The 16,997-nt window shown below is 32.1% G+C and overlaps 3 protein-coding genes across 3 annotated transcripts; 1 reads left to right on the top strand and 2 right to left on the bottom strand.

The window, feature by feature from the left end:
• Positions 1-4,940: 4,940 nt before the first annotated feature.
• LOC102594769 (nudix hydrolase 18, mitochondrial-like) lies at positions 4,941-9,401 on the top strand. The gene is made up of 5 exons (XM_006346697.2): positions 4,941-5,670; positions 7,608-7,722; positions 7,830-7,913; positions 8,266-8,394; positions 8,485-9,401. Exons 1-5 carry the CDS (start codon positions 5,600-5,602, stop codon positions 8,701-8,703), a joined length of 618 nt encoding a protein of 205 aa, XP_006346759.1. The 5' UTR covers positions 4,941-5,599; the 3' UTR covers positions 8,704-9,401.
• A 3,079-nt stretch (positions 9,402-12,480) lies between these two features.
• Positions 12,481-13,206, bottom strand: EI2 (Erwinia induced protein 2). Its single transcript, NM_001288252.1, is given in 1 exon segment — positions 12,481-13,206. A coding segment is annotated over 1 exon segment (396 nt). The 5' UTR covers positions 13,151-13,206; the 3' UTR covers positions 12,481-12,754.
• A 2,268-nt stretch (positions 13,207-15,474) lies between these two features.
• Positions 15,475-16,711, bottom strand: LOC102594103 (15.7 kDa heat shock protein, peroxisomal). Its single transcript, XM_006346695.2, has 2 exons — positions 16,532-16,711; positions 15,475-15,931 (listed from the first exon to the last, which is right to left on the bottom strand). Exons 1-2 carry the CDS (start codon positions 16,662-16,664, stop codon positions 15,627-15,629), a joined length of 438 nt encoding a protein of 145 aa, XP_006346757.1. The 5' UTR covers positions 16,665-16,711; the 3' UTR covers positions 15,475-15,626.
• Positions 16,712-16,997: the final 286 nt, after the last annotated feature.

Raw genomic sequence — 16,997 nt, 5'->3', positions numbered from 1 at the left:
TTTTAATAGAAAAATATGTATAATTATCATAAAAATAAGGAGTAGTAAACATTATTATACATGGTATTAAAAAAAATGTAAATATACATAAATGTGAAAAATGATGTATAAAAAGGATTTAAAGGGACATATTTGTCATTTACCTATTTTATCTTGGGATAAGTTATCCCAGGATTACTATACCACCCATGGGGAGGGATAACTTATCCCGGTACTAATTATTAATCCCGGGATAAGTTATCCCGGACTTGCCAACCAAACAACATAATTTTTTTTTTATCCCATCACTATTATTTCTAATCCATCACACCAAACGAGCCCTAAGAGTCTACAAGCAGGCATGTCTTCGTCAACATGCCTGCTTGTATGACAAGGGTAATTTTGGCATTTTCTATGTTTTATTCTTCAAACAATTTGTATTTTGCATCTTGATATGTGTACCTTTCCCTTGTTAGACAAAAAAACCCAGCCAATATTACCAGAATGACTCATATATCCCCAGAAGATTTGTATTCTCAGTTTGAACATTGAAGCTTGTGGGCCCAACTTCCTTTTCAATATTGGCTGAGAGATGTCATTCATACATAATAACTTGTACTACTATATTTTCAGCACTACATTTTTGAAATATTTATCTCATTCAGCTATTATTAATATTTAATATTTTATTTCAATTTAATTGTTTTATTTTTTTTATAATTTATTAAGCTTATAAAAGAAATATTACTTAAAATATCATAAATCACAATAATTAATAATTTAAATTGTCTTACTTTATTATTATTTTATTTAGAAGAGGCTAGGGAAGCAGCTGTTCGTCAACATGCCTGCTTCCCTAGCCAGGGGTAATATAGACATTTTCTTAATATTTTCTTAATATCATGCTTGAAATATGTTGTACTTGACTGTTTTATAACTGCACTTTTTTAATGTAGGACATAAAAGCCCTTCTAACATTTCCTTTTCTCAGCCGCAATATTGGCCCAATTTTCCAAGCAGGTGGACCATTCTTTTTCTTCCTTTTTCACTCTACTATTTGTTACTAATATTTGTAATACATATGGGTTTACTTTATTTGTTACTACAAAAAAAAATTGCGTTTAGAGTGAAAAAATAATGAATATTGGAAAATTATGTCTTTTTAAAAAATTTATATAAATAATACTATATATCATAATAATTAACAACCTCAATATTAGAAAGTTATTAAAAAAATTTGATTGACTTTCGAAATTCTATTGATATCACATAAAATGAGTTAGATGATAAATATATATTGTTTGAAAATGACGTAAAAATTATTATAAATCACAATAGTTAACAATGTTAAAAAAATTAAAATACATAAAACAAATTATCTGACTCTAAAAAAATCTATCAATGTCGCATAAATTGGGACATGGAATGTAACATATATATTATTTAAAAATTACGTTAAAAAGATACTATAAATTACAATAATTTACAACTTAATATATGTAAAAAAAAACATAAAAAGGTGGTTAATTTTAAAATTCTACATATGCCACGTAAATTGGAACAAAGAAAGTACAATATATTATTTTTAAAATTATATAAAAAGTACTAACAACTTAAAATATTTTTAAAATCATATAAAAATTTGGATAACTTCTCAAGTTTTATGATATCATGTAAATTGAAATAAAAAAATTAATATAACAACTTAAATATTTAAAAGTTATATAAAAAAAAATTCGATAGACTCTCAAAATTTTATTGGTACCACATAAAATGGGTTAATGATAAATATATATTGTTTGAAAACGACAAAAAAAGTATTATAAATCATAATAGTTAACAATTTTTTTAAAAATGAAATACATATAAAAAAATCAACTAACTCTAAAAAAATCTATGAATGCCACATAAATTGGGACATGAAAAGTAACATATATATTTATTTGAAAATTATGTTAAAAGGGTACTATAAATTACAATAATTTATAACTTAATATATGTAAAAGACATATAAAAATGGTTAATTTTAAAATTGTATATATGCCATAGAAATTGGAAGAAAGAAAGTACAAAATATTATTTTTAAAATTATGTAAAAACGTACTAACAACTTAAAATATTTTTAAAATCATATAAAAATTTGGCTAACTTTTCAAATTTCATAATATCACATAAATTGAAACGAAAAATTAATATATATTGAGCCCCATGCTGGCACGGTCCTGTATCTAGTATAAATATAGGAATTGCAATATCTTTGTAAAGTTCTATAAATTCAAGACTCTCAATATTAAGATTCATTATATTTTTAAAATTATAAATTCATACTTGTTGTTGATTACAATTTTAGTGAATTTAAATTTATACTTTACATTAATATTAAAATTTTAGATAAACTCGATATCATAAAGTTGCATCGGCCCCTAACATTGGTCATCACATGAAAATGTTGTTACATGTGATAGAAAATAAATTATTGATTAATGACTGTTGATTTATACGAAGGAAATTTCCTATTGCTATAATTTAATTATGTCACTTTCTTTGTCGTGAACATGACCCCTCACCCCCTTTCCTCCCTAATCGAAAGATGTGGTCGGATGAATGATATTTTTATAATTTTAGTAAGAAATTTTGTAGTTAAAAGCTCAATACGTAACTAATGCAAAAACCGTTAATAAAGTAACTTTCCCTTTTAATAGGCGATGCACACTATTCGGTTTCAATTAGTATGCCTTTATATCTTAGGAATGAAGAAACTGTTGATAAAAAAAATTGCTTTTTCCATTTATCAATATAATAATAAAAAAACATTTAATGATAATAGATTATTTTTTTATAGCAGTAATATTTATTATCACAATTATATTTGATCGTAATTGAGTTAATGTTATTTCATATTTGTATCTAGAGTTGCTAAAATCTTAAATGACACTTATATAGAGTGTTGGTTATAAATATTTGTATTTATTACTCCCTCAGTCTAACAATAGTTGTTCACTATACTATTTTAGGATGTCCAACAATATTTGTTCACTTTATGCTACTAGGGGTGGGGCGGCTCTCTATGAGAATACCTTAAATAGGTATTTGGGCCACAATGGATAATTTTACACTTACCCTTATCAATAATTATAGTCATTTCCCTATATATTTTTTAGGACATTGTATTTATTATATTCAAATGTGATATAGTATAATTACCCTTCTATTTATAGTTTTTAAGAAGTCTGCAAAGTCAATAGTGGACAACTATTATTCGACAGAGGAAGTATTTCCACTAAGACTAAATATAATATAATATTAATTAAATTATTATCGCTAAATAATGACTAGTAATCCTTTATTTGTTTTAGTATATAAACCTATAATATATATATTCGAATGAGTTGGACATAATAATTCATTCCTAAGCCCCCACACCCAAAAAAAAAAAAAACGAAGAATTTGAATTGACATATATCCATATTTAATAAGGAAACCACTTAAATTCAAAAAACGATAAAAAAGGATAATTTAATAAAGAAACCATTTATTTTTACTTCAAAGGAATAACATATACATACATACAAATCAACGACTGATTTCACAACTTAATTTTATAAAAAATAATTTTATCAACTACTTCACGACTATACTGCATGTACTATTTGGTCAAGTAATTATACTTCACAGAACAGGAAGAGATGGATCTTGATAAGTTAGTGGGTGCACACTGTGCAATATGACTGTAATTACACTATTCTTTGAGATAATATAATAGCTTCTAACCCAAAATATTAAAAGTAATGACTAGGACTATAAAAGTGTTGGACATTCATGTGGATAAATTTATTAAATTTGAGATACATTGTATTTGTTTTCTTAATAAAAAAAATGAATCTCAAGCTTAATTTAATTTTAAGAAGTTGCTTGTTAAATAAAATATTGTTTACTAAGGAGCTAATAATTTATATTATAGAAACTTAACATTTCTTTTATGGCGATATTTGAATACAAAATTATATAAAATAGGAGCCAAACTCTAAATAAATCATTAATTAAAATGGATTCGACTTTGATATTAAATACAAGAAAAAAAAGTATTGTCATTTTCATTTTATGAAATAGTATTTATTGCCAAAATCAAATTATTTTTAAATAAAAAAAGTGAATTTTTTTTTACAGAATGCACTGAATTTCGTACATAATAATGAAATAAATGAAATTATATTTAATAAGTGGTGTAAAGTAGGGCTAATTGAGAGCGTTTAGAGGTGAGACCCAATGTGGAGGACTTAATTCTTAATTTTTCAAAGTATTTTTAAGTGTCGAGCATGTTGAAAGTCGCAACAGAATTATTCAAATACTGAAATTCTCTTTTCTTTTTTTTTATAATTGCTTATTTCGATTTTACTTCATTTGAATTAATTCTCACTCGTATAAATAGATATATTAAGCATAATACATTAAATTTCAAACTTACAATATGCCAAAAAGTACTAAAATATAAGATAAATACCAAAAAAATTATATCTATTAAGAATTTGATTTTCAAAGATAGTCTAGAATACTTTTGGAGGAATTTATTTTTTTAAAAAGACCTCTAGAATACTACTTTATTTAGGTCCTCTTTTATTCCTATTATTAAATTAATTTCTAATATATACTTCGAATCATTTTTTGCCTTCTTGTTTCTTCACGACACGATACATAGACGTGTCATCAGCCTAATGACTTGAGAGATAACTTACATAAATATTCGATATTCATTTTGCTACGTTATTTATCTCTATTTTAATTACGTGTAAAATAAAAAAAGAGAAACTATTTACACGTGCTGAGTCACACATACGTATGACTCCAGACGCACGATTAAAATAGGAGTTTGGAAGTGGCCTTTCATATCATTTAAAGTAACGGTTTTTGCACTTTGTATTAAACATACAAATCAATAATTTTCACTCCAAAATTTGGAGAATTCACTATTTTTCTCCCTTTTTTTTTTGCTGATTTACTTTCTGGGTTTTCTTATTTTCAGTTCTTGAAGCTAATCTCATTTCAAGTTTCTTTTTTTTTGGGTTTCAAGTAAAGACTGCTTTTTTTATTTTGCAGAAATTATCAACCAAAATTGGAGAATTCACCGTTTTTTCTCCATTGTTTTGTTGATTTCCTTTCTGGGTTTCTCTTGTTTTCAGTTCTTGAAGACTGAAGAATTTGCATTTCAAGTTTCTTTTTTCTGGGTTTCATATAAAGACTCCATTTTTTTTTGCAGAAATTTTCGACCAAAATTGGGGTTCACCATTGTTTCTCCCTTATTTTTGTTGATATCCTTTCTGGGTTTCTCTTATTTTCAGTCCTTTTATCTTATATAAGTCTCATTTCAAGTGTTTCTTTGTCGTTGTAAGTTGATTGTTTGTTCTGGGTTTCAGATAAGACTCCATTTTTTGCCCCCAAAATTGGGATTCACCATTTTTCACCCCTTTTTTTGCTGGTACCTATTTGGGTTTTTCTTCTTTTCAGTTGTTGAAGCCTATATAAGTCGCATTTCAAGTGTTTTGTTTTGATCCTTGTGGATTTTTCGTTCTGGGTTTCGAATAAAGACTCCATTTTTACCCAGAATTTCTTCGAATTGAAAAGTATGGTGGTTCTAGTTTCACGTTCTGGCAGGCATTTACAGAGATACAACAAGGGTCGTCGCCAAGTCGTTGGGTATGTTGACTCTAAAAACAAAAAAAACTCACTTCCCCCCTGTATTCATGCTTGTTGATAGAGACAAATTCAAGATTAAATTGTATACACTAACAACTTAAAATTTCAGCGTGATTTAGTATTAGATCATGTTTGATTTGAACCGAGGGATAAAGGTAGGGATAAGGTCTGCGTACATCCTACTCTCCCCACGGACTGCACTTGTGGTTACATTTGTGTATGTTGTTGTAGATCATGTTTGTTATAATCAATTAGTACCTTTTAACTTCATGTATTATATGTATAATTTTTGGAAGTTCTCCTGTTTTTGCATATCCTTCTTGGTATAGTAGGCTATTAGTTCTTGTCTTTTTGCTTATAGTGTCCAAATTTGGGTGAAGATTAGCACTGAGTTTTTATGAGTGAATATTGGAACTAGCCTCTCTAATGACAAGTTCTTGGATGAGGAGTTGAGGCTGTTTTAAAATTAGTTTTACACCAATAGGGGTAAGGTCTGTGTACACTCTACTACCCTCCCCGGGGTTTGTTCTTGTTGTTGTTCTCCCACCCCGGGGGCAGGGGAGTTTAGTCACTGGAAAATCACACTTATATACAAGCTCAATCTTTTTCTAATTATGTATATGATGTAGATGCTGAACCCCCATAGTGAAAATCATGTCGCAGCCACTGTCCGATCCAGTCGCAGGACAAGAGCCTTCTGCACGGGCTCCGCCTATTTTAGTTTTAACCAGAACTTTTGGTGGGAGGGGTGGGAGGAAAGTGGGTGTAATGAAGAGTTAACTTCTAGAATGAACAAAATGATAGCGAAATGGTCCATTTCAGTCTGCAATTACAAGAATCTCTTTTATTTCTAGCCATTAGTTTAGTAGGTGGAGGGCTAAGTGGTCTAACATCAAGAATGATTTACAAAGTAGAGTCTTTGAAGTAATAACTACTATTTCAAGTTGCTTGTTTTACTTTGCTTTTTAGTTCTTTTCTTTTGGTAAATCTTTAATTCTTATTTTCCATGTGATATGCTTTGTTTGTGACATGCTTAAGACTACAAGATTAAAGGGCATTTTGGTACATTCTACATGTCTATAGTTTTCTTTTAATTTTGTGCCAAGTCAGAACCAGACAAGCAAATTGAAACGGAGGGAATACTTGATTGCAGCTTCTTAATCTATTGGTTTCTGAAAACGAAGTTTTTGTATTTTTTGAAAATGAACATGAGGTGAACTGTTTCAGTTTTGACATTTACCAAAGATTGATAAAGAAATAAATAATTAGTTAGCATAATTTTTCCCTTCCTTATCCTTATCAACTGACCTCATATGTCATTTTCTAATCCCTATTGTGTATTTTTTTTTTCCTTTGGATGTTTCTGTTAAGCTTGAAATAGTCATGACCTCGTGGCACAGTGTTCACCTCATCACATGTTTTGTTTTTCTCTGGTAAAAGGACCATTTTTTCTTCTCATTTAATCTATTTAATTGTTAAATGAAAGGGTAGGTGAGACATTTATTCATTGTCCTTTTCTTGGTGCATTTTTTTTTTCAAAAATTATAAAAGTGCAAGTGTGATACACTGTTCTTGGACAACAAAAACAACAACATACCCCGTGTAATCACACAAGTGGGGTCGGAGGGTAGATTGTTGGCAAACCTTACCCCTACCTCGTGAAGATAGAGACTGTTCTTGGACAATAACTAAAATTAAGTAGCTGTTGTCTAACAATATCGATCTGATCATTGGTAGCACTTACCAGTTACCATGTGGATTTGTTTCTGTTATATGATTCTCATGTGTAGAAGGCATCCAAAGAATGACCTAATACTAGTTTGTATTTATTTTTGGACCACTAAAAATATGCAACTTCATCGTTATGCTTACGTTGGCCTGGGATGAGTTTCAAGTATAGATCAATGGTGTGTCTAATTCTCTGGTGTCTTCTGCAGATGTATCCCTTACAGATATAAGGATAATTTTGACCTATCCATGGCGGATGAAGATGCGTTTGAAGTTCTTCTCATAAGTCCTCAGAGAAAAGGAAAAGGATTGTTGTTCCCTAAGGTAGCCACCGATCTATATGGGTTTTGTTACTCGATGATAGTTTATTCTCTAAACTCTACAGATTCATTTGTCTGCTTTGCTTACAAATCTCGCTCTTGTTATATCAGGGAGGTTGGGAAAAGGATGAAACAATTGAAGTTGCAGCAAGGCGTGAGACGATTGAGGAAGCTGGTGTTTGCGGCGATATTGAGGTTAGTTTTTAAAACAGTGATTCCTTTTAGTTTCTTATAATTTCAACTTGTTACCATTAATCCTGAGTTTTGATTTTGAATCAGTACACTAGTTTCTGATTCAATATGGTTTCATGATGGTTCGCATTTAAGACTCGTATTGAAACCAGATCACCTCTTAAAGATACTCTTAATCTTCCAAATCAATGCTTAATAGTAACAAGTCGACTAAGTATGCTTGTTCAACGGCGAAAAGAAATCTTATTACTTGCTAGCGGTTTTTTAATTGTTAATCTGCTATCCTGTTGGTGTTAATATCTACATATAGGTCGTTAGGTGTAGTTCTAACAAGAGGTTGGAAACTTTATTGCAGGGTAAACTAGGAACATGGTACTTCGAGAACAAAAATGGTGACACTGCCTATGAAGGACACATGTTCCCTTTATTTGTGAAAGAGGAACTAGATTTGTGGCCTGAGAAAGACATCCGTGAAAGATTTTGGGTATGCAGCTGTCCGTACTCGATAAGTTTGCATATAAATAACGTCACATAATCATCTTTGCTTACTAGTATTTCCAAATGTCATTTGCAGATGAGCGTTCAAGAAGCAAGAAAGCTCTGCCAACAGGGGTGGATGAAAGAAGCATTGGAGATGTTAGTTAGTCGGCTCACATCACAACGTAGGCGGACTAAAATGGACCTGTTTTCAAGAATCAACCGTGGCTCCAGTGGTCATGGAACTGTTTTACGTTTGGGATGTAGGGCTCAAGTACTTACTCCACCACCACCAAGCCCGGCAGAAGAGGCCTAGTTTCCATCAGCCAAAGAATGTGGCAGAAATAGCTTGTAAATAAGAAATTAGAACAGCACATGGTATGTGGATTAGCTGCACATCACGGTTGGAAAGCTGCTGCAAACAAAAGCATGGTTTTGAGTGAAGGAAGGTAGAGGTATAGGCCCATTATTCTCAAGATTTCGAACTGTAGGCCGGTGATCCTTCACCAAGTGTTGAACCCGGGCCACTTATCATTCACCAAGTTTAGACCCAAGCATCATTCACCAAGTTTTGACCCAAGCGCCTATAATCCTTGGGGATGTCTCGGTTATTAAAAAGATAGGAAATCGTGTACGATGGCTGGTGGAGTACAAGTCACTTTATCCAGATGTAACAGTGTAGTAGCAACTGCAGACGGAGTCGTATGTCTAGCTAGCAATCTGTCTTAGTGCTAACTCCAATTTTCAAGAAACATAGAGGTACCATAGAACTGTTTAGTTCTTTTTTTTTTCCCTCCTTGTTTTGTTTTCTTAGAATTGGAGTTGTATATAGATGGACTGTTGAATGGCTTTAGGCTCAGAAACAGTGTTGTTTAGGATGCAGTCTTTTTGAGGAACTTTACTTTTCTGCCGAAAGATAGTAAAGTTGCCTTTTAACTTATGATGATTGCTCTTAATGTCTAGTAAACTTTTATTTACTGTATCAATACACTCTGTCATGTGGGCTTGGATTTCTTTTCATGGGTCAAAATACATGTTTATGTTTTTTTGGGTGGCAATTAAATTTGAATCAACTCACCTAATGAAAAAACGAACTTTTCCACACCAAGAGTTTCATCAACATGATACAAGGACTTGTATGTTTGATTTAACTCTGGATGTCTTAGACTGTAAGTTTCATCGTGTTTGCCTATAACTATAGATAAAATGTCTACATACAATAAAATTATGATCATTCTAAACCAATCGCCTTTAGTTCAGTACTCCATATGGTTAAAATTTGATTTTTGTAACGTTGTAGTCACCATATGACTGATCTGAACATATTTATCCACATTCAACGGGTTATTATATAAACAAAGGATTGCCTATTGAGTAATGGGAAGCAGACTAGTCCCCGAAAATGCCCTACCAGTAAGTTCCTTCGTCATTGGGAAAAAAATAGTGTAAATTCCTTCTTTGCTTTCTGTTGGTCATTAACCAACCAGAGTGTTCTATACTTACTCACTACTCATACAGCTTGACGAAGTTAAGCTATTTTGAAGGAATTGTTGTCTCAATCAATCATGAATGCCTTTAACTGGATATTTTATCCACATTTACACTTCACCAGACAGGGAAATCCAAAAGCAAGAAGTTTCTTCATGCTAAAAATTGCATCTAGGTCTTTTTATCTTCTCCTTGAGGCATGAAAATGGAACGTTTTAAAAGGGATATATCATCTTTAGAATTGAAAGGAAAAGATCGAATCTAATTGCAAACTATACACGAAAATATAGAAAAAATAAATAAATTTTGACTACTGCAATCTTCTTCATTGCTGTTAACAAACAAATGAAGATGAGCAGTAGCTAATATAATTTGCCTAAAACCCCATATCAATTTCATTGGTATGTCTATAACAACAGCATACCCAGTGGTGATCCCATAAATGGGGTCGGGGGAGGACTTTGCCCATACCTTGGGAAAGGTAATGAGGTTGTTTCCGATAGACTCTTGGCTCGTGAAAAGCTACGTTGCAAAAAAACTGAAGAATTCTTTGGCATGTCTGTTGGCTATTATAATCAAATCATTAACTCTACTAGACTTCTCCTATAGTCAAACTGCCAGCCACTTCCACCACAAACCACTCTACACTCTCTCACACACACACAGAAAAAAGACCACCACACTGCCATGCCACTTTCAGCAATGGGCTTGACACAACCAACATGGTTCATACTTTATACAGCCTGACTTCTAAAATAATGACCCCAAATCACATTAATTGACCTCAATTACAGTAAAAAAGACTCAGATGATCATCATCCTAATTCCTAACCAGTCAGTCCACCAGACTTGGCCAAACTCTGTTGTAAGAAATTGCCAGTTTCCCCAGAAAATACGGTGCTGTTGGATACTCTAAAGAAGGTTTGTTTTGGGATTTCACTTGCTTTCTGCTTTAAGCACCATATATTCCCAATCAATAAATCTCCTCGCTGTAGCATACCCTCAACTAATTTGATGTTGATTTTCCGAAATTTCAAGTGACATGATTCCTCCTTCAAAAGCTAAAGTTGAATGATTGAAGTCTCCTTTAGGTTAGGTCGAAGAGATCAAAGTGAAGTCATCAATTCACCCATTCGAATGGTCTCCCCCAAGATTGATCTCTTTTCCAAATAAACCAAACCTTGATACCACATTCATCAAATATATATGGCCATCAGTTAGTTTTCTTAAAGCAAGGTGATCCTCCTTTTTGTTGTCCAATACTATTCGCAGCTCCTTTGAGCTCTATCCTTAGGAACTAAATTCTGTAGCATAGCTAAACCCCTCTCTACCTTGAGATCTCGTCCTGACCCTTAGTAAGTCATAATTACTCTAATGGTTCACATAAGGCTACAGTAGATGGATTTTCGAAGAAATGAGGTTGCCGTAAGAAGAACCTTGTGGAGATCTCAGAGAGCCTCTCTCAAAGAAAAAAATGAAGGTAAGTGACAATAAAAGTAGTTGTGGCAATGGGTTGGGTCAAGGGTTAGATTACTCTTACAAATAATAAAAAGGAAATTCACCAAACCAGAGAGGTGGAGCAAGCTAGTTTAAGTTGGGTAAGACTATGTGGGGCAGGCAAGGATATATGGGAAGAAATGATTCCCGCCCCATTGCCATCTTTAAAGAGTTAGTAATGAAGTTGTTAGCATTCTAGTTAATTTGGTTAACTCCACCTAAAAGGCCAACTCGCTTGGTATGCAAAATACACTAGTTAATGTGTTATGCTTAACAAGAGACGAGAACAACCATGCTTACAAGTAACCGTGCACACCTCATCATTTAAAAAGGCGGTGCATGAGCCATAAGGATATTTCAAGTCTTTTGAGTAGTAACAACTTATTGTATCTAACCTAACTTGCACGCACCTTGGCTAACCACTAGGTAGCGTGCTACAATGCAACAAGCAAAGGTTGCAGGTAATCTTGTCCACCAAGCCTAGAAGCATTTAAACTTAGCCTGAGTGTTGTATCAGGGGAATCAAACCTCGGATCTACAGTCCAATATTTCAATCACCCGATCATCCCCTTGAGAAAACATTAATGATTATTTCTTTTTTCCATTTCCTATTTTTATTCAGCAAGACATTATTTTAGTAAAGGTTAGTAATCCAGTTACAGTTACAGACAATCCAACATCTTGGTTCCAAATCTCTACCAAAACACACAGCAATCAAGAACTATACCAAGAGTATAGCATGACGTTCAGCATTTTGGCAACATGTGTAATTACTACCTATACTATCAACAACATCAACTAAAATACTTCCACATTGGGCTTACCAAGCACTTACCTGCTGCTCATGCCGTCCACTTGGCGAGCGTTCCGCTCATTATCCTGATTTTTCTTTCGTTAGGTTGACCAATGAATAAAGTTTAAACTTTTATTCATGAATACCACATTATGTTTCTAGACATGGGTATAACAATGACACCCGTGTAATCCCACAAGTGCAATTTGGGGGAGGGTGGCGTGCACGCAGCCTTACCCCTACCTTTACCTTGTGAAGGTAGAAACGTTGTTCCTACAGACCCTCAGCTCAAGTAACAAAATATAAGATGCATTACCCATTAAGTCATAAATTCCATAATATAGCTCATGCATCAGTCTACAAACAAATCAAAACAAGTGCTAACTAATATAACAATCGAAAACCCAAAAATCATAACAAGATAATCCATTGAGCAATTCACAAGTCGTATAACATTATTACTCCATAATTAAAGATCAAAGCAGTACAAGAAAAACCCAATTCACTAAATATCCCATACCATATAAGTACCAGCAAAAGAGTGGCAGATCCGATTGGAAAACCCGAAACGCGATCCAAATCGTTCACTTCAATCCTGAGCCTTCAACTTCTCCACACGCTTATTCAACTGCTCAACTTTAACAACAAGTCCAGTAACAGAATACAACAGCCAGTAGAAAACAAGAGCAGATGCGATGAGAAGCGCGTTACGCTGAGACTTCATAATCGATTTCTGATGACGGAGGTGCTCCGATGGGGAACAAGATTCGGCTGATTCACAAGTGGGTCGGGTCTCATACTTCCAGTATATATCCATTAACAGGAAGAGACAAAAGGGTACGATCGAGAGAAACGGTTTGAGAAGATTTCGGGTCACGGCGATTAACCCTTTACGAAGTGGGTCAAGACCCGGAATTGTTAGGAGAAGGAGCATGATTGCTTCTGCACCCGCAGCATAGCTGAGAACAACCCATTCCAACGCCATTGATGATTGATCGAAGAATTGAAGGCGCTTTTTTTTTCTCAGAGAAGATGAAGAATAGTCTTTTGATTAATTAAGAAGGAAAGTATCAATTATAAAGTGTGAAAAAAAGAATTTGGGCCATATTGATTAAAGTCCATCTTGCAAGTTTCCCAAATCCCAATAACAATAGAAATTGTATTTGGTAGCCAATTTCATTTTCACATGTGTTATTTAAGTTATCGTATTTATTTTTGGCAAAATTGCCTAATTTACATGAGTGAAGGTCTTTTATTTAATAATTACCACTTTTAAGTATACTTTTAATTTATTATCATTTTTGTCAACTTTTAGCAATACTTACTTAAAATAATTTTGTTCCTTTTATGTAATTAAAGAATTTAAACTTAGCAAAAAGTGTTGTCATTCACAATTTTTAGCAATACTGTCATTCAACCAAATTGTTATATATGGTTAAAAGAATAATGTTAACAAATATCGTAAAAAAAAAATTAAAAGTGTACACGTAAGTGATTTTCTCCCTAATAAATATTTATATCATCTTTATTAATTCTTTTCAGAAAAATTACATATCAAGTAATTTGGTACATGCATTTTGGCTACCACATACTCTGAAATACATATTTATAGGGGGAGAGGCAAAGGATGGAGTATCTGTCTCTCAGATATATGTGAATCACTATAAATATATGCAAACGAAATTTCAGATACATTCTGAAATACATATACAAAGGGAAATAGGTCACAGACAGAGAAAGACGAGAGAGAGTTAAATACATGTAAATCAACTTTGATGCAGTGTATCTAGCATAAATTACACCTTATTTTAATCTCATATATCTGAGATACATGTATTTGAGGTCCAAATTTTAAAAAAAATTGTAACATTAAAAATTAACGTTGAAGGAAAATAATTTGCTCTTAAACTAGTGAGATTTGTGTTGTTTGCATTATGTTTTTAAAAAAGTAGTTAACACGTAAACATTATTGACTAGGGGTGTCAAAAATGAACCCAAACATAGATAACCCGCCCAGAATTTTAAGGGTTGGACTCAAAATAATTTGAAAGAAAAATTACTTGAATGGGTACCTTTTAATAAATAATTACTGATTTTAGCAATACTTTTTATTTATTACCATTTATAGCAATACTATGTTAAATCTGCAATATGTATTAAAAGTGAATTATGTATGCAATATATATGTATTATAAATGTTTGCATATATATATATATATATATATATTATGCGTGCTTGGTAAGAATTTGACACATTGTATTATAAGTGTATTAAAATGTGTGATAAATGTATTATTCATCAATAAAACTTGTATTATATGTGAATAATAAATTGCTCTTTGTAATATGTATTAAAACTGTATTATTAAAACTGTGTTATAAATGTATTAAAAGTGATCAAGTGAAAAAAAAAGTTATTGCAATAAATGGTAAAAAAAATAATTAATATAGTATATTTATGTAAGTTTCCCTTTGATTTGGATTCAATCTCAACTCATTCAAGCCTAACACATTTTAAGAGAATCCTCAATTGAGCTCAATTCGAGCTCCAATTTCAACCTGTTTTAAAACTCTTTACTAAGATATGTTCCTATATTAAATGTATGAATTATTATCTATTTAACATCTTTTAGGATTTATCTATCCATTTGTTACTTTAAAAAAAAATAATCTTGAGTTAAAATTCGAATTGTGATTATAAAAGTTAAATATTACTATGTTAAAATTATTGAGAATAAGTGGGTCAAATTGAGCGGATCAAGACCTAATCCATTTTTTAACTCATTTGAGCCCAAAGTAAACTTGGGCGGATCAAGACCCAACCCGATTTATATTTCAACTCATTTTAATATCTTCAATTTCAACTCAACCCGCCCATTTGACACCCCTAGTGACTATTGAGAAACTTCGGACATAGCTCATGCAGGTGTGGAAGATTATACTGTTAGTTTGATAGTTCTAACTTTTAATCTAAATATTTGAAGTTTGAAGTTTCAAATTGCATGAATAATATGCAACTCCATATACATAAATTTGGAGTTAGATTTTGACAATCCAACACTAGTAACTTTAGTTGGAATTTTCAACTTCAGCTGATAAGTATGAATAACAATCGTCTAAGCAAATAATTATTGTGTGTCCCCTTTGTAAATAAGTTATTTCATTTAACTTACAATATCCGTATTTTATGTTTATAGTATTCTTTTTATTTTTTTTATTTTTTTTCATCTGATGTTCGATACCTATTTCTTAAGGTAGGACTTAAGGTAGGACAAATTTGGATTTGCGCTAGAAGTTCCATTGTTGGAGTTTATACGCAAATTATAGAAAGTACATTAAGCTTGGATACAACAAAACCTTATTTATTCTACAAGTACTTTGTTGCATCCATTCAATTCCACAACTTGTGACAACGTACACAAACAACTATCCCTAATTTTTATTGTACCATAACCAAGATTTTATAACTTGCTAGTGATATTAATATTCCTAACTTTAGATGTTTTTGGAGTTGCATCTTTTGGTACAACAATGGTAAGAACACCATTTTCAACTTGAGCTTTGATTTGATCCACCTTCACATCTTCCGGCAGCTCGATTTCCCTCGAGAAATCGCCACCTCTCCCTCCTCCTCGCTCCGCCACATGCCACACTACATCCTTATCTTTACCGTGGAATTCGTCCTTCTTGCCGCCGTGCCCCTCCGCCTTCACCACCAACACATTTCCATCTTCAACTTGAACCTTTATATCCTCCTTGCTATACCCTAAAAAATTCATTTCAAAACTTCGCATAAACATCTTTCAAAGATTGCATCCCATAGAGTATGAACAATAAAAATATTCAGTATAATTTTATACGTGGAGTCTTAAAACCTTTGTCGGATAGAGAGACTCTCTCTAATAAACCCTAGACTCAAAAGTAAAAAAAATTGAAGCATGTTGGCTAGAAATTTAAAGAGTAGATCTTGTAATTACACCTACTATATTATGCCTCAACTTCAAGTAAAGGTAGATTCAAACTTTGAACTCTATGTGCTCTAAATCTAAATGCCACTAAATTCACTAATTATATTAGTACACTATGTTCCAAATTAAATATTTGTATGTGTGAGATAAAACTAGTGCATTCAGTTGAACCCGTAGATTTACTTATACACTTGTTTCTGATCTCAAACAAGTTAAAATCGACTATATAAACCTTAGGTTATAGTCAAATTCAAGCACGATAACTCACATGTTGTTACATGTCTTCCGTTAATAATTTAGTTTTTACTTGCATTGAATGTTTTCTCTTGAAATTTTAAATTCCCTCTCCGATCGCAACAGATTTACAAAAATTGAATAGCAAAGTGAAGAAATAAAACCTGGAACATTGATTTTGAAGATGTGAGAATTAGGAGATTCAATCCAATCGAGAAGAGCAGGAGAACCAGAAAAGCTTCGATAAATCGTCGGACTCAATAAGAATCTTCTAAAAGGATCACCAAAAATCGCCATTTTTTTTTATTTTTTTATTTTTAATTTTCTTTTATGTATCTGTTTATTTTAGGAGGAGAATACTATATATATAAAGAAATGGAGGTTTAATGGAGTTTTTTCTAGAAGCTCTGGAAGGTTCTGTAAAGCTTATCTTTTGGTACATTGGAGAAGATGAGGTAGGAGATGATTATCTGTGGAGATCCCTATGATAATTACTCTGGTCTTGAGTTAAAAAAAATTTGAGTTGGGCTTTTAGTTTAAGTTTGTTTTTGGGCTTGAATTTATCATTTCAAAGAGGCTAAATCTTAAATTTTTGAATAGATTGATATATTGGAAAAACTTCATAATATG

Source organism: Solanum tuberosum, unplaced genomic scaffold (genome assembly GCF_000226075.1).
Source record: "Solanum tuberosum cultivar DM 1-3 516 R44 unplaced genomic scaffold, SolTub_3.0 scf00086, whole genome shotgun sequence".
NCBI lineage: Eukaryota > Viridiplantae > Streptophyta > Magnoliopsida > Solanales > Solanaceae > Solanum > Solanum tuberosum.
The sequence above is the reverse complement of the archived record's forward strand: the minus strand, read 5'-3'. Positions and strand labels throughout refer to the sequence as shown.